At 40.9% G+C, this 22,515-nt stretch overlaps 1 protein-coding gene and 1 pseudogene across 5 annotated transcripts in view; both read left to right on the top strand.

The window, feature by feature from the left end:
- The window catches only part of rp9 (RP9 pre-mRNA splicing factor), a 44,738-nt gene extending 23,729 nt beyond the window's left edge, over positions 1 to 21,009 (top strand). For 3 of the 5 annotated variants that reach the window (XM_041184941.1, XM_041184943.1, XM_041184945.1), the window contains one exon: positions 20,491 to 21,009. In XM_041184941.1, the coding sequence (XP_041040875.1) occupies positions 20,491 to 20,671 (181 nt within the window). In that variant the 3' untranslated portion in view covers positions 20,672 to 21,009. Of the gene's footprint in view, positions 1 to 6,854; positions 6,976 to 13,150; positions 13,241 to 20,490 lie in introns of all 5 variants that reach the window. The other 2 variants (XM_041184942.1, XM_041184944.1) reach the window with 2 other exon arrangements.
- On the top strand, positions 5,339 to 6,297 carry LOC121275724 (annotated as a pseudogene).
- Positions 21,010 to 22,515: the final 1,506 nt, after the last annotated feature.

Raw genomic sequence — 22,515 nt, 5'->3', positions numbered from 1 at the left:
GATGTAGCATGGATTTGCTAGAATGATACCAAGGCTGAAAGGGTTAAATTATAAGGACAGGTTGCATAAACTGCTGGACTTGTATTCCAGTGAGTGGTAGAAGATTACAGGTGATCTAATTGAGGCGTTTGAAATGATGGAAAGATGAGCTCGGCTACATAGAGAGAAACTATTCTCATAGGGATGTTCAAAACAAGGGCACAAAATCTTAAAATGAGAGCCAGGCCAATCAGGAGTAATGTCAGCAAGCATTGTTTTACACAAAGAGTAGTGGAAATTTGGAACTCTCTTCCCCCAAAAACCTGCTGAGGCTGGGTTCGTTGAGAATTTCAAAACTGAGATTGACAGATTTTTCTTGGGTAAAGATAAGAGTATTGAGTTATGGAATCAAGCAATTGGAGTTAATATACAGATCTAATTGAATGGCGGAAGACATTTGAGGATCTGAGTGGCCTATTCCTGCATGAGTATCTTGGGTTTTTATTATCTTAAGGAGTGTAAAAAATGAAATTGTACAGTAATTAAATTATGCGACTTGAACAAAGGTGGTGTTACCACAGAATTTGAAGTGCTCTCCTACTTAAATTTGTTTCTTTGCATTATTTTCATCTGGTGGTACAAACTAACATATTTTAAGTTATGATTTTTCTTTATTTCATTTAAAAATGTAATTATACACTCATAGTACTTTCAACTATGTTAATTGATAATTTCACTCTTCATAGAGCATATTGGATATTCGGGAGCAGTTTTAACGAGAATTACAGTAAGCTCTCACTTAAAGTTGTAGTTGCTTTCCTGAAAATTGCAACTTTAAGTGAAATAATTTTAAGTGAATATTGGGTTCCCATAAGAATCAATGTTAAAGACAAAATTAGATTCATTTGGACGTTTCTTACCATACATGTGCGGCACTGTGCATTCCTAGCAGAAATAACTTGCAAGATAAAAAATATCACAATGTATCACAACATCCTTGTAGGGGGTGGGGGGTGATGGTTTGCTAGTGCTGTGGGTGGGGGTGTAAACTAATTTGGCAGGGGGGTGGGATATAGAGTAAGGGGTGATGTACAGACAAGTATAGAAGAAAAACCAAGTCAGCCTGGAAGGCAGAGTGTATATAGTCAAGTTAAGGCACAGGGAGCATGGCAATGCTGGGTGGCATTTATTTTAATGCAAGGAGTCTGGTGAGTAAGGCAGATGAGTTGAGGGTGCTGATTAACACATGGGGATATGATATCATTGCTATCATGGAGACATGGTTGAGGGAGGGGCAGGACTGACGGCTCAATATTCCGAGGTATTGAGTCTTCAGGCAAGACGGTGGGGGAGGGGGGTGGGGGGTTGGGGAGTTGTAAAGGAGGAAATGGCGTTGCAATATTGATCAAGGAGTCAACTACTGCAATAAGGAGAGATGATATCTTAGAAGGTTCCTCAAATGAGGCCATATAGGTAGAATTTAAAATCAAAAAGGGGGCAGTCACATTGCTGGGAGTATACAATAGACTCCCAAACTGTCAGGGAGCGATAGAAAGTCAGATATGTAGGCAAATCTCAAAGAAGTGTAAAAATAATAGGGTAATAATAGGGGATTTCAACTTCCCCAACATTAACTGGGATAGACAAAGTGTGAAAGGCTTAGAAGGGTGGTACTGGACCTAGGAGGAGACCTTTTTAAGCCAGCACTTAGAAAGTCTTACAAAAGAGGGGAGCGGTACTGGACCTAGTTTTAGGGAACAAATCCGGGCAAGTGGTAGAAGAGTCAGTGGGGGAGCATTTCAGTGATAGTGACCATAACTCAGTAAGATTTAAGGTAGTTATGGAAAAGGACAAAGATGGACTAGAAATAAAGGTTCTGAATTGGGGGGAGGCCGATTTTAATATGATAAGACAAGATCTGGCCAAAGTGTATTGGGAGCAGCTACTTGTAGGAAAATCTACATTAGAGCAGTGGGAGTCATTCAAAAAGGAAATAGAAAGAGTGCAAGGCCAACATGTTCCCTGAAAAGTAAAGGGTGGGACCAACAAGTCCAGAGCACCCTGGATGTCGAGGAATGTACAGGATTGGATAAGGAAAAAAAGGGAAGCTTAAGGTAGATACCGAGGGCTCAAAACATTGGAAGCCTTAGAAGAGTATAGAAAGTGCAGGGGGTTACTTAAAAAAAAAATAGGAGACCGAAGAGGGGGCATGAAAAAACACTGGTGAGTAAATAAAGGAAAATCCAAAGTTGTTTTATAACTGTATTAGGGGCAAGAGGATAACCAGGGAAAGAGTAGGACCCATTAGGGACCAAAGTGACAATCTGTGTAAGGAGCCAAAAGACATAGGTGAGGTTTTAAATAAGTACTTTGCACCTATATTCCCTATAGAGAAGGGCTTTGTAGGTCTAGAAATCAGGGAGGGGGGGACTGTGATATACTCAAACAAATTAGCATTGAGAGAGAGGAGGTATTAGTGGTTTTAGCGGGCTTAAAAATGGATAAATCCCCAGGCCCAGATGAGATGTATCCCAGGCTGCTGTGGGAGGCAAGGGAGAAGATTGCAGGGGCCCTGACATTGATTTTCAAATCCTCTCTAGCTACAGGAGAGGTGCCAGACGACAGGAAGACAGCTGATGAAATACCATTATTCAAGAAGGGTAGTAGGGATAAACTAGGGAACTATAGGCCAGTGAGTCTAACATCAGTGGTAGGGAAACTTTTGGAAAAAATTCTGAGGGACAGAATTAATCTACACTTGGAGAGGCAAGGATTAATCGAGGATAGTCAGCATGGCTATGTCAAGGGGAAATCATGTCTGACAAATTTGATTGAATTTTTGGAGGAGGTGACTTGGTTTGTAGGTGGGGGTAGTGTAGCTGATGTAGTCTACATGGACTTCCGAAGGTTTTTGACAAGGTTTTGCATGGATGACTGGATGGAGCTGTATAAAACGTTAGTTAGGCCACATATGGATGACTGGTCAAGAAGGTAAGAGCCCATGGGATCCTGGGCAGTTTGGCAAATTGGATCCAAAATTGGCTTAGTGGCAGAATGCAGAGGGTGATGGTCGAAGGTTGTTTTTGTGACTGGAAGCCTGTGCCCAGTGGCTTGCCGCAGGGTTCGGTGCTGGGTCCCTTGCTGTCAGTAGTGTGCATTAATGATCTGGACATGAATGTAGAAGGTATGATCAGTAAGTTCACAGATGACACAAAAATTGGTGGTGTGGTAACTAGTGAGGAAGAAAGTCTTAGATTACAGGATGATATAGACGGGCTGGTCAGAACAGTTGCAAATGGAATTTAATCCTGAAAAGTGTGAGGTGATGCATTTTGGGAGGACTAACAAGACAAGGGAGTACATGATGAATGGTAGGACCCTAGGAAGTACAGAGGATCAGAGAGATCTTGGTGTGCATGTCCGTTGATCCTTGAAGGCAACAGGACAGGTAGATAAGGTGGTTAAGAAAGCATATGGGATACTTGCCTGTATTAGTTGAGGCACTGAATACAAGAGCAGGGAGGTTAGTGCAGCTGATGTAGTCTACATGGACTTCAGAAGGTTTTTGACAAGGTTTCGCATGGATCACTGGATGGAGCTGTATAAAACGTTAGTTAGGCCACATCTGGAGTACTGTGTGCAGTTCTGGTCACCACACTATAGAAAGGATGTGATTGCACTGGAGATTCACCAGGATGTTGCCTGGGCTGGAGCATTTCGGCTATGAAGAGAGACTAGATAGGCTTGGGATTTTTTCCTTAGAGTAGAGAAAGCTGAAGGGGGACCTGATTGAGGCATACAGAATTGAGGGGCATAGATAGGGTAGGAACTTTTCGCCTTAGTGGAGAGGTCAATAACCAGGGGGCATAGATTTAAGGTAAGGGGCAGGAGAGGGGATTTGAGGAAAAATTTTTTTACCCAGAGGGTGAAGGTGTCTGCAACTCACTGCCTGAAAAGGTGGTAGAGGCAGAAGCCATCACAACATTTAAGAAGTATTTAGACTATGGGCTAATTGCTGGAAAATGGGATTAGAGTAGATAGGGGCTTGATGACTGATGCAGAGATGATGGGCTGAAGGGCCTCTTTCCTTGCTGTAAAATTCTATGACTGTAAATACTGTATACATTCAAACTAGATAAGACTAAATCACCCAAATAAGCCCTGAGTAGCACAGTTTCAGTATCTCCTCAATAGCACTCCTGAAATTTAGCTCAACTTTTTTTATTGCTTTCCTATTCCACTCTGTGTCTGTCTTTCCTTCTCCTTTCCCACTCTGACCCCCCCCCCCACTTTCCCACACACTCTCTTTTCCCCTTTCCCAGTGCCTCCCTCATTCTCTCACTATCTCTCCCCCACTCCTCTCCCCCCCCCCCCCCACCCCACCCCACCTCTCTCTCCACTATAACACCTTCCCCCTCCCTTCCCTCCATCCTTTCTTCCCTCCACTCTCTCTCGATCTCGCTCCCCGTCTCCAAAGCCGGATCTCATTGCTGTCAGGCTGTTGATTGAGTCTAGGTTGTGGGGTGAGGTGGGACTGCAAATTGAGCCCACTCGCTACCTCATTGTAACTGACTTTTCACATTTAGCATACACTTATTAGCTTGTTTATTTTCTGGTGTTAATATATTTCAGTATAGATTGAAAAGGGTAAGAGAGCAAAATAGGAAAAGATAATGAAGTAATAATTCCTTTGTTGTAGTGTTAGCTCATTTCCTCTTTCACTGGCTTTTCAGTGTACTATTTTCAGATAATTTTTTTGATACTTTTGACAAAATGCTACAAATGTTTCTGCCCACAATATACCTTCCCCCCCCCCCCATTAAATTGCAGGATTTGTTTATTAATATTATTATTTTCTACTTTCAATGAGAGCCCTGATGTCTCCTTTAGGTAAAAAATGTTGACCCCTCCAGAATGAACAGCAATTTAACTGTTGTTGGCCTGGATTTTCACCACAATGGAGAGGCTTTCCATCTGGCGAAAATCCCAGTCATGGTCCCAATTTCTAATGGCCCCCGAACCCGGCATTTCCCATCTTCTTGCATAGGACTGTAGTCGGGTTAGGGTTTGTGCGTGTTTGATTCGTGGAGACGGCTGGTCATTTAAATCAGCAGCTGCCTCCACTTAATTGGGATCTTGAAAGAATAGGAGTGTGGAATCTGGAGAGTGCAGATTAAAAAACGCAAGAGGAGGTCTGAATTTGGTGGATGCATTTGGATAGCCCCTTTGTATAGGGTCCTGGGACGCCTTTGGAAGAGGTAAGGCATTCTTTGGGATTGTTAAAAGTGAACATGATTATGCAGTTTTTACACAAAAAATCATTGGAACTATCAAGCTGTCAAGAAACTGTCCCACGGATATGAGGTAAGTTGGCCTGGAGGGGGTAATGGCAAAGGGTGGTTGGCATGAGTTAGCACTAAGTTGCCATAGAGGATATTGGGGAAATGGATGGGTAGGGGCACTATATTGGAACAGGGTTATGGCCATGGGTGGGTGGAGGGCATGGGTTGGCATAGCTTAACATGGGTGGGGCATAGGGAGAGGGAAGGCTGGAGAGATGTTTTTTGTTTTATTACTTTCTTTTCTTTATTTAATATACCGTTCAGAAGCTCAGAGACAGACCCTGCGCTTAGCAGGCCTCCGCACCTCGCAGCCTGCATATTTTGTTCCAAGGTTGCCCATCCTGACTCCTATTTCATCCCAGCACCGCTTCCTTCCACCCCCACCATCCCAATCAAAAATATGACCTGTGGCTGGATATTTTTAAAGGTGGGAAATCACCCAATCCGGGGCCTCTGTAGTGAGATAATTGATTGTGCTGTTTTTCTTCCCCTCCCCCTGAGATGCGCATCTTTTCACATTAAGGCACACCATGAAGCAGTCCAACTGCATTCTGGAGGCAGGCCGGCCTGAGCTACTACATTCAGTACTTTTGAATCTGTGCACAAGTGGTGAGGGCTGCCCTAAAGCCTCAGTATCAAGCAGAAGCAAAGAAAGCGGCAGATGTAAATGTTAAAGTCAACAAGCTGAAAGAGACCTGAGCATCTTCCACAGACCTGAGCTTTTGAATATGAGAACTCTTTGACCCATCATCCTGAAAAATGGAATTGTGAATCCATTTGAAGAAGGTGTCTGCAAAACTGACCAAATGCCAATTAAAAATATAGATCTTATTTAAAACAAAAAAAATCAGCAACCCATGCCCAGCACTGACACGAGCTCAAGTGACAAAGAGCTTGGAAACTCAACCACATGTCCTTCTGGTTTGAATTTGGACATTTACAGGAATGTTGCCAGGGTTAGAAAAGTGTAGCTATGAGGAGAGATTGGATAGGTTGAGGTTATTTTCCTTAGAACAAAGAAGGCTGAGAGGTGACTTGATTGAGGTGTACAAAATTGAGGGGAATAGATAGAGTGGACAGGATAAAATTGTTTCCCTTGGTGGAGAACCAGGGGACATAGATTCAAGATAAGTGGCAGAAGGTGTAGGGGGGACATGAGGAAGAACTTTTTTATGCAGAGGGTAGTGGGTGTCTGGAATTCGCTGCCCAAGTTGGTGGTAGAGGCAGAAACTCTAAACTCTTTTAAAAAGTACCTGGGTCTGCACCTTAAGTGCTGAAAGCTGCCGGACTATGGGCCGGGTTCAGGAAGATGGGATTAGAAAAGGCACCTGGGTGTCCTCGGACTGGCATGGACACGATGGGCCGAATGGCCACCTTCTGTGCTGTAACTTTTCTATGGTGTTACCATGCTGATATAAAATGCATTTAGATCTTGTGACATACAAGATTTTAGCATAACAATGAAGTACACCAAGTTAATTTGACTGGGAAACACAGTCACCAAGGTTTGTTTACCTTTGTGTCTGGGAAAAGTGTCCTCTGCAGTCATCGTCACTGTGAAGCAATCTGGGAAGAGTGTCCTCTGCAGTTACCGTCGCTGAGTGAAAAAGAAACAAACAGTGACATCGCAGGAAAACCATAAGTTCATTGGTTGGTAAGTAACTGCTATCTTGAACTACCTATTCTAAGTTGATTTCAGATTAAAAGTGACTACTGGGGCCCAGGATCGGAAAGCTAATACTTCAGCTTCAACTCAGCAGAGAGCGAGCGAGTTCCAGCTGATTTTTAAAAATGTATTTTGAATCTCTATTCTAACTTGCTTTCAGATTAAAAGTAAATAGGAGAAATATTTTACAGATTGATAAACTAAAGACCAGTCGGAAATTTAAAAACAAATTGAAAAACTAATTAAATAAAATAGAGATGCAGGGCCAGATGATGTATTGTAGCCATATAATGTGGGAGCTGGTGGACCCCATTGTGGTTCCTAGTGCCCACATCTGCAGCAAATGTTGGTTGCTTGAGGAACTCCGGCTCAGAGTTGATGTGCTGGAGTCTGAGCTTCGGACACTGTGACACATCAGGGAGGGGGAGAGTTACCAGGACTCTGTGTTTCAGGAGACAGACACACCCCTTAGATTAACTACCTTAAATTCGGCCAGTGATCAGGGACAGGACGGTGTGACTATGAACAAGGCAGGTAGAGGAATCCACAAAGTAGCACTGCAGGAGCCTCAGCCCTTGCCCTTATCCAGCAGGCTCAAGATTCTTGCTCCCTGTATGGACGAGATCGGGGACTGTAGGGAGGATGAGCAATCTGAACGTGGCACCTTGGTTCAGGGAGCCATTCAAGTGGGGGGAGAAAAGATAAATGTAGTTGTAATCGGGGATAGTATAGTTAGCGGAATAGATACTGTTCTCTGTAGCCAGGATTGAGAATCCCGAAGCCTGTGTTGCCTACCAGGGTTAAGGATATCTCTTCTGGCCTGCAGAGGAACTTGGAGTGAGAGGGGAAAGATCCAGTTGTCGTAGTCCATGTAGATACCAACGTTATAGGTAGAACGAAGAAAGAGGTTCTGCTGAGGGAATACAAGCAGCTAGGGGTTAAGTTAAAAAGCAGAACCAAAATAGGTAATAATCTCTGGATTACTACCTGAGCCATGAGCTAATTGGCACAGGGTCAGTAAGATTTAAGAGGTAAATGTGTGGCTCAAAGATTAGTGTGGAAGAAATGGGTTCGAATTCATGGGACATTGGCAACAGTACTGGGGAAAGAGGGAGCTATTCCATTCAGACGGGCTCCACTTCAATTATGCTGGGCCCAGTGTCCTGGCGAATCGCATAACTAGGGTTATAGATAGGACTTTATACTAAATAGTGGGGAGGAGGGTTCAGTTGCAAGGAAATATAAAAAATCAAAGTTTAAGGAGAGGGTAAGAGTACAGGTTAGTGACCAGGCTGATTGTTATCAAAAAGTGAAAGGAAGGGACAGAGTGTGTGAATGCCATATTGCACCAAAGAATAATATAAGAGCAAGGAAAATTGACAATAGGGCAAACTTAAAGGCATTGTATCTGTGCGTAGATTACTGAAACGTGTTTACAGGGAGAACAGGTTTGGAAGTTGAATATCCAAGGGTATTCAGTGTTCAGAAGGATAAGCAGGAAAGGAAAGGAGGTGGTGTAGCTTTGTTAGTAAAGGAAGAGATCAGTGCTATAGTGAGGAATGATATAGGCACTGGAGAGCAAGACGCAGAGTCAGTGTGGGTAGAAATAAGGAATAGCAAGGAAAAGAAGTCCCTGGTGGAAGTAATTTATAGGTCCCCAAACAGTAGTTCAGCAGTAGGGCACAGTATAAACCAGGAAATACTGGGAGCATGTAAAAAAGACACGGCAATAATCATGGGTGATTTTAACATGCACATAGACTGGACTAATCAAATTGGCAAGGGTAGCCTTGAGGGAGAGTTCATAGAGTGTATTAGAGATTGTTTCTTGGAGCAATATGTTGTGGAACCAACCAGGGAGCAGGCTATTCTGGATTTGGTTTTGTGTAATGAGATGGGATTAATTAATGATCTCCTAGCAAAGGATCCTCTAGGGAAGAGTGATCATAGCATGCTAGAATTTCAAGTTCAGTTTGAGAGCAAGAAACTTGAGTCCCATGCAAGTGTTCTGAAGTTAAACAAAGGTAACTACATAGGCATGAGCGTGGAGTTGGCCCCGGTGGACTGGGCAGGATGACGACAAGGTAGGACAGTTGATGAACAATGGCAGATATTTAAGGAGATATTCAATTCCTCCCCAAAAAAATATATTCCAAAGAGGAAGAAAGATGGTAAGAGGGGGAAAAAGCATCCATGGCTAAGCAAGAAAGTTAAAGATAACATAAAGGCAAAAACTAAGTCATACCAAATTGCAAAGGTCAGTGGCAGGCTGGAAGATTGGGAAACTTTTAAAGATCAACAAAAGGTTACTAAAAAAAAAGAGCAAAGGTAAATTATGAAAGAAAACTATAGCGCAAAATGTAAAAACTGAAAACAAAAGCTTCTACAAGTATATAAAAGGAAAGAGAGTAGCTAAAGTGAATGTTGGTCCCTTGGAGGTTGAAACTGGGGAGTTAATAGTGGGGAACACAGAAATGGCAGAGATGCTTAATCAATATTTTGCCTCAGTTTTCACGGTGGAGGACACTAGTACCACCCCAATAGTAACAGGTAATGCAGAGGGTATAGAGAAGAAGGAAATTAGAACAATTACCATCACTAGAGAAAAAGTACTGAACAAACTATTGGGATTAAAGGGTGACAAGTCCCCAGAACCTGACGGCCTGCATCCCAGGGTCTTAAAGGAAGTATCAGCGGAGATAGAATTGGCTATAATATTCCAAAATTCCTTAATTCTCTGGATTCTGGAAAGGTTCCAGTGGATTGGAAAAATGCTAATATAACACCCTTATTTAAAAAGGTGGGGGGGGAGGCAGAAAGTAGGAAACTAAAGACCAGTTAGTTCACCTGTCATTGGGAAATTGTTGGAATCTATTATTAAGCAAATAGTAATGGGGCATTTGGAAAGACAAAATGCAATCCATCAGAGCCAGCATGCTTTTATGAAGAGTAAATTGTGTTTGACTAATTTGCTAGAGCTCTTTGAAGATGTGACAAGCAAAGTGGGTAATGGGGATCCTGCAGATGTAGTATTTCTGGACTTCCAGAAGGCCTTTGGTAAGGTGCTGCACAAAAGATTAATACACAAGATAAGATCACACGGAGTTAGGGGTAATATATTAGCTTGGATAGAGGATTGGCTAACCAACAGAAAACAGAGAGTTGGAATAAATGGGTCTTTTTCAGGATGGCAAGCTGTAACTAGTGGGGTGCCAACTATTTACAATCTATATTAAAGACTTGGATTCAGGGATAGAAGGTACTATAGCTAAATTTGCAGATGACACCAAAATAGGTGGGAAAGTAAGTTGCAAGGAAGAAATAAGAAATTTACAAATGGGTGTGGACAGGTTAGGTGAATGGGCCACAATTTGGCAGATGGAGTTTAACATGGGTAAATGTGAGGTTATCTATTTTGGTCGGAAGAATAAAAGGGCAACTTATTATTTAAATGGAGAGAAACTTCAGAATGTTTCAGTGCAGAGGGATCTGGGTGTCCTCGTGCATGAATCGCTAAAAGCTAAAATGCAGGTACAGCATATAATAAGGAAGGCAAATAGAATTTTGGCATTTATTGCTAAAGCAATAGAGTATAAAAATAGGGAAGTGTTGTTGCAATTGTACAAGGCATTGGTGAGACCGCACCTGGAGTACTGTGCACATTTTTGGTTCCCTTACTTGAGGAAGGATGTAGTTATATTGGAGGCAGTTTAGAGGAAGTTCACTAGATTGATTCCAGAGGTGCAGGGCTTGTCTTATGAGGAGAGATTGAGCAGTTTAGGCCTATACTTGCTAGAGTTTAGAAGGATGAGAGGAGATCTAATTGAGGTATATAAGATGCTAAAGGGGATAGACAAAGTAGATGTGGACCAGATGTTTCCCCTTGTGGGGCATTCTAAAACGCGAGGCCTTGGTTTTAGGCTAAGGGGTGGTAGATTTAAATCAGAGATGAAGAGGAATTTCTTTTCTCAAAGGGTCGTGAATCTGTGGAATTCACAATCTGAGTGCAATGATGCCGGGATGCTGAATAACCTTGAGGAGATAGACAGACATTTTTTATTAGTAATGGGTTGAAAGGTTATGGGGAGAGGGCGGGAAATTGGAGTTGAGACTGAAGTGAGATCAGCCATGATCGTATTGAATGGCAGCGCAGGCTCAAGGGGCTGAATTGCCTACTCCTCTTAGTTCTTATGTTCTTATGTTCTTGTGCCATTTTCTGATTCAGAGTTGAGCCAATTAATCTGCTTTTATTTAAAGCATCGTCAGGGCCATAGAGGAAGAATAAAAGGATGAAATTTTGTCCACTCCAGTTTCAATTAAATGATTTATGATTAATCAAACTTTTTACCTGTTTGCTTTATCTGAACGTCTTGGATAATATAGGTGCTGAAGGTATCACAGGATAATCTTGGAGTTATTGAGCTTAATGATTTTTTCAAAAGTATAATTGTCATCAAAATAAAATTAGTAACGCTGAATTAATATCTCAATTTTTAAAAAAATTCAGCTCCTTTACACTGTTTGCCTCAGTAGCTTCTTATTAGTGTGACATTATGGTCTTTCAGTCCTATAATCTGAACTGCTCTATTTTCTTTGTGCTTCATTTTGCAACTGATGGGCAAAATTTGTGGACTGTCTTATCCTTCATAGTTTGAAAGATTAGTTTTGGATGAATCCAGACTGAAACTGTACACCCTGCAGGTTGGTTCCAGTGATATGACTTCTGTAGATTTATTTGCAACCACATGCTAAAGCCATACAGTTGAAATCCTCAGCAGATTGCACTTGTTTCTTCAGAAGCTGTGTTGTTCTGAGCTCATTAGAACCCAAAATTAGTTTGATCTATGTATTATGAGATGTAGTATCAAAGAGTCATCACAACCTGAAAGAGACCATTCAGCCTATTAAGTCCATGCCAGCTATCTAGAGAAATCCAGTCAGTCCTATTCCCCTGTTTTATCCCTGTACCCCTGCAAGCTTATTTCACGCAAGTGCCCATATAATTTCCTTTTGAAATCATTCATCATCTCTGCTTCTGCCATCCTCAAGCTGAGTTCTAGGTCATTACCACTCACTGCATGAAAAAAGTTCTTCCTCACATTCCACCTGCAACTCTTGCCTACAACCTTAAATTTGTGCTTTCTAGTCCTTGTTCCATTAGCTAACAGGAATTGCTTTTCCTTGTCTACCTCATCTAAATGTGTCATAATCTTGTATGCCTCTACCAAATCTCCTTTGCTCCAAGCGGAAAAACTACAGTACCTCCAACCTAACCTTGTAGCTAAAAGCCCTCATCCCTGAAACCTTTCTGTAAAATCTCAAGGACCCTTGCATACTTCCTAAACTCTGGTGACCAGAACTGGATGCAATGTTCTAACTGTGGCCTAACTAGAGTCTTATTAGAACCATCCTGTTAAGTCTCTGTTGCCTCTCCCTATCCCATTTGCCAAAATGCATCACCTTACACTTCGTTGTATTAAATTCCATCTGCCATTTGTCTGTCCATTTTGCTAGCCTATCTGTGTCCTGCTGTAATCAATTGGTATCATCCTCTCCATTTGCCACATCGCCAAGTTTAGTATTGTGTGTAAATTTTGAGATTTTACTGTGTATTCCAATATCCAGGTCATGTATGTATTATAAAACAAAGTCATGTTCCTAGAACGGATCTTTGGGGAACACCACTGTTTACCATCCTCCAGTCTGAAAAATGGCCATTAATCAGGACTCACTGTTTTCTATCTTTAAGCCAATTTTTAAAATCCAAGCTGACACAGACCTTCATATTCCATGAATCTCAATTTTGATAATCAGCCTTTTATGTGGTACTTCGTCAAGTGCTTTCTTAAAGTACTTATAGACAACATCTATTGTATTCCCTTCATCAACCTTCTCTGTGCGTCAGAAAATTCTATTAGATTAGTCAAGCACAATCTGCCTTTTATAAATCTGTGCAGGCTCTCCTTAATTAACTCAAATCTCTCCAAGTGTCTGTTGATTTTTTTAACCCCCCTGATTATTGTTCCTAAAACCTTATCCACCTCTGATGTAGCTACAGGCTGGTCACTTTTACTAGGAACATCTTTACACCTTTCTTGAATAAGAGTGTCACATCTGCCACTCTACAATTTTCCATTGTAAGTGATCATTTGCCTCCAATTAGATATCAAGAATGGATGGGACCAGGTGAGAGCAATCCCACCCAGCTGGACACAGCTGGCCACAATCTGATCAGATGTCATTTGTGACTTTGGTAAGTGCAGTTTTGGTAATATGGCAGGGGTGGAAACCTGATTTGAGGGATTCAAACATGGAACTCCAGGAAAGAGGTGCATACATTTTGGAGGTGATGACCCATTTAGGGACTTTGGAAAGGAAAGGGAGCTTTGGAGATGGGACAATACTTTGCAAGGATGATGAGATCAAGAGTTGCTTTTTTTTTGAGGAGTAGGCTAATGATGGCAGATTTAAAAGAGAGAGAGACAGTTCTAAAAAAGTGGATGGGAGGGTTCAATACAGATTCACTAGAATTATAACAGAACTTTCAGGGTTTAATTGTGAGGGCTGGTTGTATAAACCTGACGTGTACTCCCCTGCTCATTTAGGATGTTGAGGTGTGATCTAACTGAGGCGTTTAAAATTATTAAAGGATTCTATGGAGTAAATACAGAAAAACTATTTCCTCTGGTGGATTCAGAACAGAATAATATAATCTTTAGAGTTGAGTCATTCAGGCATAAAATTAGGAAACGTGTTTTGACACAAAGGAACAGAAATCTTGAATTCTGTCACCCAAAAGGGTGTTGCTGGGTCAGTTGAAACTTTCAAGACGGAGATCAATATATTGGATATGAATCGATGGCTAGTAAATGGAGTTGAGACGTAGATCAGCTTGATCCACTTGAATGGTGGAGCAAGTTTGAGAGGCCGAACGATTTACCCATGTTCCTGTGCAAAGTATGTGCTGTGGTCATTTTGTAAAGGAAGCCTTAAGCAGATATGAGGCCCCCTATCTTTAATTGCAGAAGGCCTAACGCCAGCTTCGGCAATGTGTATTGACTGCATATGGAGGAGCCTTTAACAATATGTGTGAAATGACTATGCTTATGCCACTTTCCATATTAGACCCTTAGACAACCCTTTTATGCCTGTAAAATGGATGCAGTACATCCAATTCCTAGGTCATAATTTTGAAAGACTTGTGATTAATTTTTAGATGATTTTATAGTATAATAACCTATGTTGTACTTATTACAAAGTTGTAGTAATCAAATTTATTGACTTCTTCCAGGGTTTAAACTTCATTTTCAGCAGAGTTTTTGTTTGACCAAAAAAAATTTCTGTAACTGGAAACTTATATCAATCTATAATAAAAATGTGACAGGGTGCAAACTGATGTTTGTACTGTATAAATGCATAGTCATGTGCTATATTGGCACATGAGTTTGAATGTGGAGTTTGAAAAGGGATATGGGGATAGTGTGGGGGAAAAGGCATTGAAGTAGATGATCAGCCATGATCATAATGGCAGAACAGGCTCGATGGGCTGAATGGCCTACTCCTGCTCCTATGTTCCTAATGTGATTTGCATGGGTTTGAATGTAATTTTGTTGTTAAGAACATAAGCAATAGAAGCCAGACTAGGCCATACAACTCCTTGATGCTGTTCCAGCACCATTCAATAAGACCATGGCTGATCTGATCTTAGCCTGAACTCCACTTTCCTGCTTGTTCCCCTTAACCAATGCCTTGCCTATTGTTCAAGAATCTACCTCTCTCACCCTTTAAAGATTCAATAACTCAGCCTCCATGTGTGTCTGGGGTAGAGTTCCAAGAAGTCACAACTCTGAAAAAAAACTCCTTATCTCCATCTTAATGGCCAATCACTTATTATGAAACCATGCCACCTATTCTAGATTCCCCTACAAGGGGAAACACCCTCCCAGCATGTATCCCGTCATTCAGGTGAAGGGAAACTTAGAAATCCAAAGAGAAAGGTTGTGGTATCAGAACAGTTGAGTGATATGGGTAAAGTTGAGCAGAGTGACAGGAAGAGATAGAGACTTTAATTTAAAAAAAAATGTTCATCCACGGATAAGGTCATTACAGGGTATAGAAGTAAAAAATGAAATTAAAGGTTGAATATGAATGCACAAAGTATCTGTAGTAATATAGATGAATTAGTGGCACAAATAGAGGTAGATGATTTAGATCTAATTGCCACTACAGAAACATGGTTACAAGGCGATTTAAGGTTGCAAAATAAATATTCCGGAGTACATAATATTTTAGAAAGACAGATAGAATGGCAAAGGAGGAGGGGAAGCCCTGAAAGTAAAGGATGACAGAGGACGGTAGTGAGAAAGGACCTGGCCTCAGAAGATCATGAAGTAGAATAAGTAAGGGTGGAAATTAGGAATAACAAGTCAGAAGACACTGGTGGGTGAAGTTTATAGGCGCCTGAACAGTAGTTATATTGTTGGGCAGAGCATTAAAGAAGAAATTATTAGAGCCTACAACAAAGGAAACTTAATAATTGTGAGAGACTTTAATCTTCCTATATATTGGGACAATTAAATTGGTAAGAATGGTCTAGAAGATGAGTTTGTAGAATGTTTTCATGACATTATTCCATTGTGAAGACAGGCATAATATACTTGTTCAATGCCTCTGCCATTTCCTCATTCCCCATGATAATTTCTCCTGTCTGCTTCTAAGGGACCGATGTTTACTTCAGTTACAATCTTCCTTTTAATATACTTATAAAAGCTCTTACAATCTATTTTAATATATATCTGGCTAGTTCACCCTCATATTTTAATTTTTCCCTTTTAAGAACATTTGGTGGCCCTTTGCTGATGTCCAAAACACTTCCAAACCTCAGACTTGCTGCTTTTTTTTTTTGCAACATTGTAAGCCACTTCTTTTAATCTCATGCTATCCTTAACTTCCTGAGTGAGCCACTGGTGGGTCCTTCATGCTCAGTTTTTGTTTTTCAATAGAAAGTATTTTTGTTGAACATTTTGAATTGTTTCCTTAAATGTTTCCCACTGTTCATTTGCCTCTATACCTTTAAGTTTATTTACCCAATTAACCTTAGCTAGTTCTCCCATCATACCTATGTAATTGGCTTTAAGATTGTTGTTTGTGATTGGAATATGTCACTTGCAAACTTAACATGGAACTGAATGGTATTATGGTCACTATTTCCCAGTGGATTGTTTTACTGTGGCATTACTAATTAACCCTGTTTGATTACACAATACTAGATCTAAGATAGCCTTATCCCTAGTCCGTTCCACTATGTACTGCTCCAAGAAACTGTCACAAAAGGACCTGATGGCCCACACCCTAGGGGAAGGCGTATTGTCGCTGGTCTAGTAATTCAGAGACCCAGGGTAATGCTTGGGGATCCAGGTTCGAATCTCGTGACAGCAGATGGTGGAATTTGAATTCAATAACAATTGGTAATTAAAAGTCTAATGATGACTTTGAAGCCATTGTCGATTGTTGTAAAAACCTGTCAAGTTCACTAATGTCCTTTAGGGAAGGAAATCTGTTGTCCTTACCTGGTATGGCCTAGCAAGCCGCTCGGTTGTAACAAACCGCTACAATGTCACAAAAATGGAATGAAACCGGATGGACCACCGACATTGACTTAGGCACCAAAAAAGACATCATCAATTGAAGCCATGCCGACCATGCAAAGTCCTCCTTACTAACATCGAGGGGCCAGTGTCAAAATTGGGAGAGCTGTCTCACAGACTAGTCAAGCAACAGCCTGACATAGTCATCCTCACGGAATCATACCTTACAGATAATATCCCAGACTCCACCATCACCATCCCTGGGTATGTCCTGTCCCACCAGCAGGACAGACCTAGCAGAGGTGGCGGCAGAGTGGTATACAGTCGGGAGGGAGTTGCCCTGGGAGTCTTCAACATCGACTCCAGACCCCATGAAGTCTCATGGCATCAGGTCAAACATGGGCAAGGAAACCTCCTGCTGATTACCACGTACCACCCTCCCTCAGCTTATGAATCAGTGCTCCTTCATGTTGAACATCACTTGGAGGAAGCACTGAGGGTGGAAAGGACCAGAATATACTCTGAGTGGGGGACTTCAGTGTCCAGCAATGAGAGGACCACTACATGGTAGCACTACTACTGACTGAGCTGACCAAGTCCTAAATGACATAGCTGCAAGACTGGGTCTGCGGCAGATGGTGAGGGAACCAAGAGGGAAAAACATACTTGACCTCATCCTCACCAACTTGCCTTCCGCAGATGCATCTGTCCATGACGGTCTCAGTAGGAGTGACCACTGCAGAGCCATTGTGAAGACGAAGTCCCGCCTTCACATTGAGGATACCCGACATTGTGTTGTAGCACTACCACAGTGCTAAATGGGATAGATTTTGAACAGATCTAGCAACTCGGGACTGGGCATCCATGGAGCGCTGTGGGCCATCAGCAGCAGCAGAATTGTACAATCTGTAACTTCATTGCCCGGCATATCCCCCACCCTGTCATTACCGTCAAGCCAGGGGATCAACCCTGGTTCAAAGAAGAGTGCAGGAGGGCATGCCAGGAGCAGCACCAGGCATACCTAAAAATGAGGTGTCAACCTGGTGAAGCTATTAGGAAGGCAAATTATATGTTGGCCTTTTTTGCAAGAAGATTTGAGTATAAGAATAAAGAATTGCTATAGTTATACATGATTTTGGTGACACTGCATCTGGAGTACTGTGTCCATTTAAGAAAGGATATCCTTGCATTGGAGGTATTACAGTAAAGGTTCACAAAATTGGTCCCTGGGATGAGGCAGTTGTCCTATGGTGAGAGGCTGAGTAAATTGGGCTTATATTCTCTGAAGTTTAGAAGAATGAGTGGTGATCTCATTGAAAGCTACACAATTCTGAAGGGGCTTGATAGGATGGACGCTGAGAGATTGTTTCTGCTGTTCGGGGAATCCAAAACATAGGGGCACAGTCTCAGGATAAGGGTCAGATCATTTAGGACTGAGATGAGGAGCAATTTCTTCACTCAGAGGGTTGTGAATCTTTGGAATTCTCTGCCCTAGAAAGTTGTGTATGCTCCGTTGTTGAATACATTTAAGGGCGGGATAGAGAGATGTTTTGGTGTCTCAGGGAATTGAGGGATATGGCGAACAGGCGGGAAAATGGATTTGAAGCCCAAGATCAGCCATGATTGTATTTAACGACAGAGCAGGCCCGATGGGCTGTGTGGTCTGTAAGACTTAAAGGCTTTGAGGTATAAAACTTAATTAATATCTAAGTTCCAAATTCTTAATTTCTAACACTAGGGTCCTCAGTTATACTTTACCTCACAAGGTATGAATAGGGTAAAATTCATTAAGCAGGATTTTACATATACGTAACAAAAAACAATGAAGACAATATGAAGTGTCTCATCCCTCAACGTATGATTTCTCGAGCATTGCCAGCACAGCTGATGTTTTTCTTCTTCTGTCTCTGACGTTGAACCCTGTCTCAGAAAAAGTATACCACAGAAGGCATCATAAAACTGTGCCAACACAGACTCCAATTTTTCAACTTCTCATTATTCTGGAATCCCTTATTTGGAAATAGTCCAAATTCACCTCTTCTATTGGCTTAGGGTGCGGGTCATTTGGTGTCACCCCGCCTCTGTTACTAGAGTCATGTAGACTGAAGACAAATGTTCCCTGGGCCCCCAGAGTTTACATTCCATTGTGAACAAATGACACATTTCCTTTAGATACAGAGCAGCTACAAACAGTGTCACATTCTGTTATCAATAATGCACCCATCGTAAACACACACCAACACATTTTAACCTAAGTCCCACGGATACTAAAGCCATTAAGAACAAATGTTAATAACACTTGCCACCATAATGTCAAAACAGAAAGGAAACTTTCCCTCTAATACAGGTGTTCCAGCCTACAGATGTGGTTAATCAGTGAAACCAATACATGGTTTTGTTCAAAGATAAGGTGTCATCCTAAGTAAGCTACCTTTCAGCCATTTCTTCCAAGCTGACAAAAAGACTTTTAATTGCATATGATACAATTAAGACAACATACAACTGCTCAAACACAGACTTTATGATACCTTTAAGGTCATAAAATCCATTAACACTAATTCCTCGGAACAGCTGCCATCCTGTGAAGTCTCCCAACTAGCAGGAATTCAGACTGAACCATTTAAAAATAAAATCCATGGATATTACTTCAGACCAACAACAAAACCTAAAAATTAATAACATTATCAAAATTTTACAGGTCTCCTATTTCTTATCATCTTATCCCCCTCAAAAATCTTATGTTTCGATAAGATAACCTTTCATTCTTCTAAACCTCAATGAGTATAGGCACCAACCTGCTCATCCTTTCCTCACAAGAGAGCCCCTTCATCCCAAGAATCAACCTGGTGAACCTTCTCTCAACTGCCTCCAGTGAAAATTTCTCTCTCCTTAAATAAGGAGGACCAAAACTATATGCAGTACTCTACGTATTGTTTCACCCACACCCTGTACATTTGTAGGAAGAGTTCCCTACTTTAATGCCCCATTCCCCTTGCAATAAAGACCAACATTCCATTTGACTTGCTAATTACTTGCTGTACCTTCACACTAATTTTTGTGCTTCATGTACGTGGATACCCAGGTCCCTCTGTACCACGCCATTCTGCAGTCTCTATATACATAAGTAATATTTTTCTTTTCTAACCTCCTTACCAAAGTGGATAACTACACATTTTCCCACATTATACTCCATTTGCCAAATTTTTGCCTACTCATTTAACCTATTTATATATTTTGCGGCCTTTGTGTCCTGCTCACAACTTGCTTTCCCACCTATCTTTGTAACGTCTGCAAATTTGGCTTTAACACATCGGTGCCTTCATCCAAGTCATTCATATAGATGTTAAATGTTAATTAGGCAATTGCCTGATCCTTTCTTTTTTGGAGTTATTTAAGTAAATTGTATTCCATTTTCTGTAAGTTGAATAGATTTGCTCTGGTGGCTGAGACTCAGCTTATTTTTCCTTTCTTTATCCTTTCGTGGGCTATGAGTGTCGTGTCGTTGGTAAGGCCAGCATTCATTGCCCTTAAAACTGAGTGGCTTGCTAGGCCATTTCAGATAGTAGTTAAAAGTCAACCACATTCTGTGCATCTGGAGTCACATGTAGGCCAGACTGGGTAAGGACAGCAGATTTCCTTTCCTAAAGGACGTTAGTGAACCAGATGGGTTTTTACATCAGTGATAGTTATCATGGTCACCAATACTGAGACTAGCTTTATATTCCAGATTTATTAATTGAATTTAAATTCCACCAGCTGCTATTGTGGGATTTGAACCTGTGCCCACAGAGCATTAGCCTGGGCCTCTGGATTACTAGTCCATGACACTTGCAGTAAAAAAATACTGTTTTAAAAACAGAATCCTGAGTGAGCACAGTTACTTATTCTGATTACTGTATCTGACATTTCTTTCTAGGATACAACAGCTGAAACAGATGTTAGAGGACACTACGTCAGACAGTAAGAGTTCCAGCTCCTCAGATTCTGGAACTCGACACCGAAAGAAGAGAAAGAGGAAAGAGAAGAAGAGAAAGGAGAAGAAGAAGGCGAAAAAGAAGAAACACAAGGCTAGAAAATCAAGTGACAGCTCAGAATAAGAGAAAAGACTTGAATGTCATGTTTTTTTTTATATAAAGAAATGTTATATCCATTGAGTTTATTTTGAACAGCTGTGTAAGTTGTGGGGAAAAGCCGTAAAAACAATAAAACTGGTTCCTGAACTTGATTAATATTAACATGCTTCCCTTTACAATATGGTATACAGACATTTAATTCACATTTCCAGCTATTGAACACCTGGCTAATTTGCCAGATCAAGGCAAAAGCAAAAAACTGCGGATGCTAGAAATCCAAAACAAAAACAAAAATACCTGGAAAAACTCAGCATGTCTGACAGCATCTGCGGAGAGGAATACAGTTAATGTTTCGAGTCCGTAAGATTCTTCAACAGAATTAAGGAAAAATAGAAGAGAGGTGAAATAGAAGCTGGTTTAAGGGGGCGTGGGACAGGTAGAGCTGGATAGAGGGCCAGTGATAGGTGGAGATTGCCAAAAGATGTTATAGACAAAAGGACAAAGAGGTGTTGACGGTGGTGATATTAGCTAAGAAATGTGCTAATATGTGACATTAAGGGTAGAAAGCAGGACGAGTAAGGTACAGATAGCCCTAGTGGGGGTGGGGTGGGGGGGAAGAGATCGAAATAGGCTAAAAGGACAAGTCTTAGTGGGAACATTTTCTCCTAAAGGTGCTAGCTGGTGAAAGACTACTTTTGTTCTCACTCAAATGGAATGTAAACCTGATTTGTAACAATAGAAATGCAAATCACTTTCTCACAGGTATAGGAGCACAATGAAAAAGTGATATAAACTGTTGTGTTTTGTTCTTCTGGAAAGGAAATTACTAAAATAGCAATGGTTTTGTGGAAAACAGCGACTGACAGGTGGTAATTTCCTCCATTGGTGAAGTTGACCATAATTAATTTACAAGTTATAACTCCTGTAGTTGAGATTTATCAAGATATTGTTAGTTAAAAGTATCATTTCTATGTGACAAATGTTATGCATATTATTTTTAACAGAGCATGAAATAATCAAAATGTAGCAGAGATTGTTTTCATTAATCTGTGAATTGCATTAAAGCTTTTGTGACATCAAGTAATTCTATTGGAGCCCTTCCATCAGCATTATGGATGCTAGGACAGCTTCATCTCCAGATTATTCTTTGTTGTATCTTATTACCTAACAAATTTGTGAAATCTGAATGCTAGTGTAGATGTCTGTGGAATATTTGGAGATCTGTGCTTTGAAGCAGAAGTGTTCAGTTGACGTCAGTCTGTGCTTGGGTATTTTTTTTTAAAACTTGTCTTTTTTCCCCTCAGTAACTTAAATTTATTGCATTTTAAACAAAAATTGCTTACCACTAAATTTGGTAGGTGTGATAGTTTTCTACATTCCTGCCTTTTCCATTCCCTCCAAAAATATCACTGTTCAGACAGGCTCATTCAGAACTTTATACAAATGTTCCCATTTCCTTTACATTTACATTTGTCCAGTTGAGCTGCTACAACAAATGCTGCATTCAGTACATAATTTCCCTTCCCCACATCAATGAAAAGACTCAACTGGGTGATGGGCAGAGCAATTGGAGTTCATGTAAATCCAAGACCACCCCTTTCAAAACAGTTTCCATTTAATCTGCTAACCTGAGGGGGCAAACATGACAATTTAATAGCTCATTTGAAAGACAGCACCTCCGGTACTGTAGCACTTCCTCAAAACGACACTGAAGGGCCAGCCTGAAATGCTTAAATCTTTGGAATTAGACTTGAACCCATTAGCTTCTGACTGAGACAAATCTGCTACAATTGAGCAATTGTTAAGTTTTACATTAATCTAAAGCAGTTGAGTACTTTTTTTCTAATTAATGTATAGTGATATAACGG

This window comes from Carcharodon carcharias, chromosome 3 (assembly GCF_017639515.1).
Source record: "Carcharodon carcharias isolate sCarCar2 chromosome 3, sCarCar2.pri, whole genome shotgun sequence".
NCBI classification, from domain to species: domain Eukaryota; kingdom Metazoa; phylum Chordata; class Chondrichthyes; order Lamniformes; family Lamnidae; genus Carcharodon; species Carcharodon carcharias.
The sequence above is the reverse complement of the archived record's forward strand: the minus strand, read 5'-3'. Positions and strand labels throughout refer to the sequence as shown.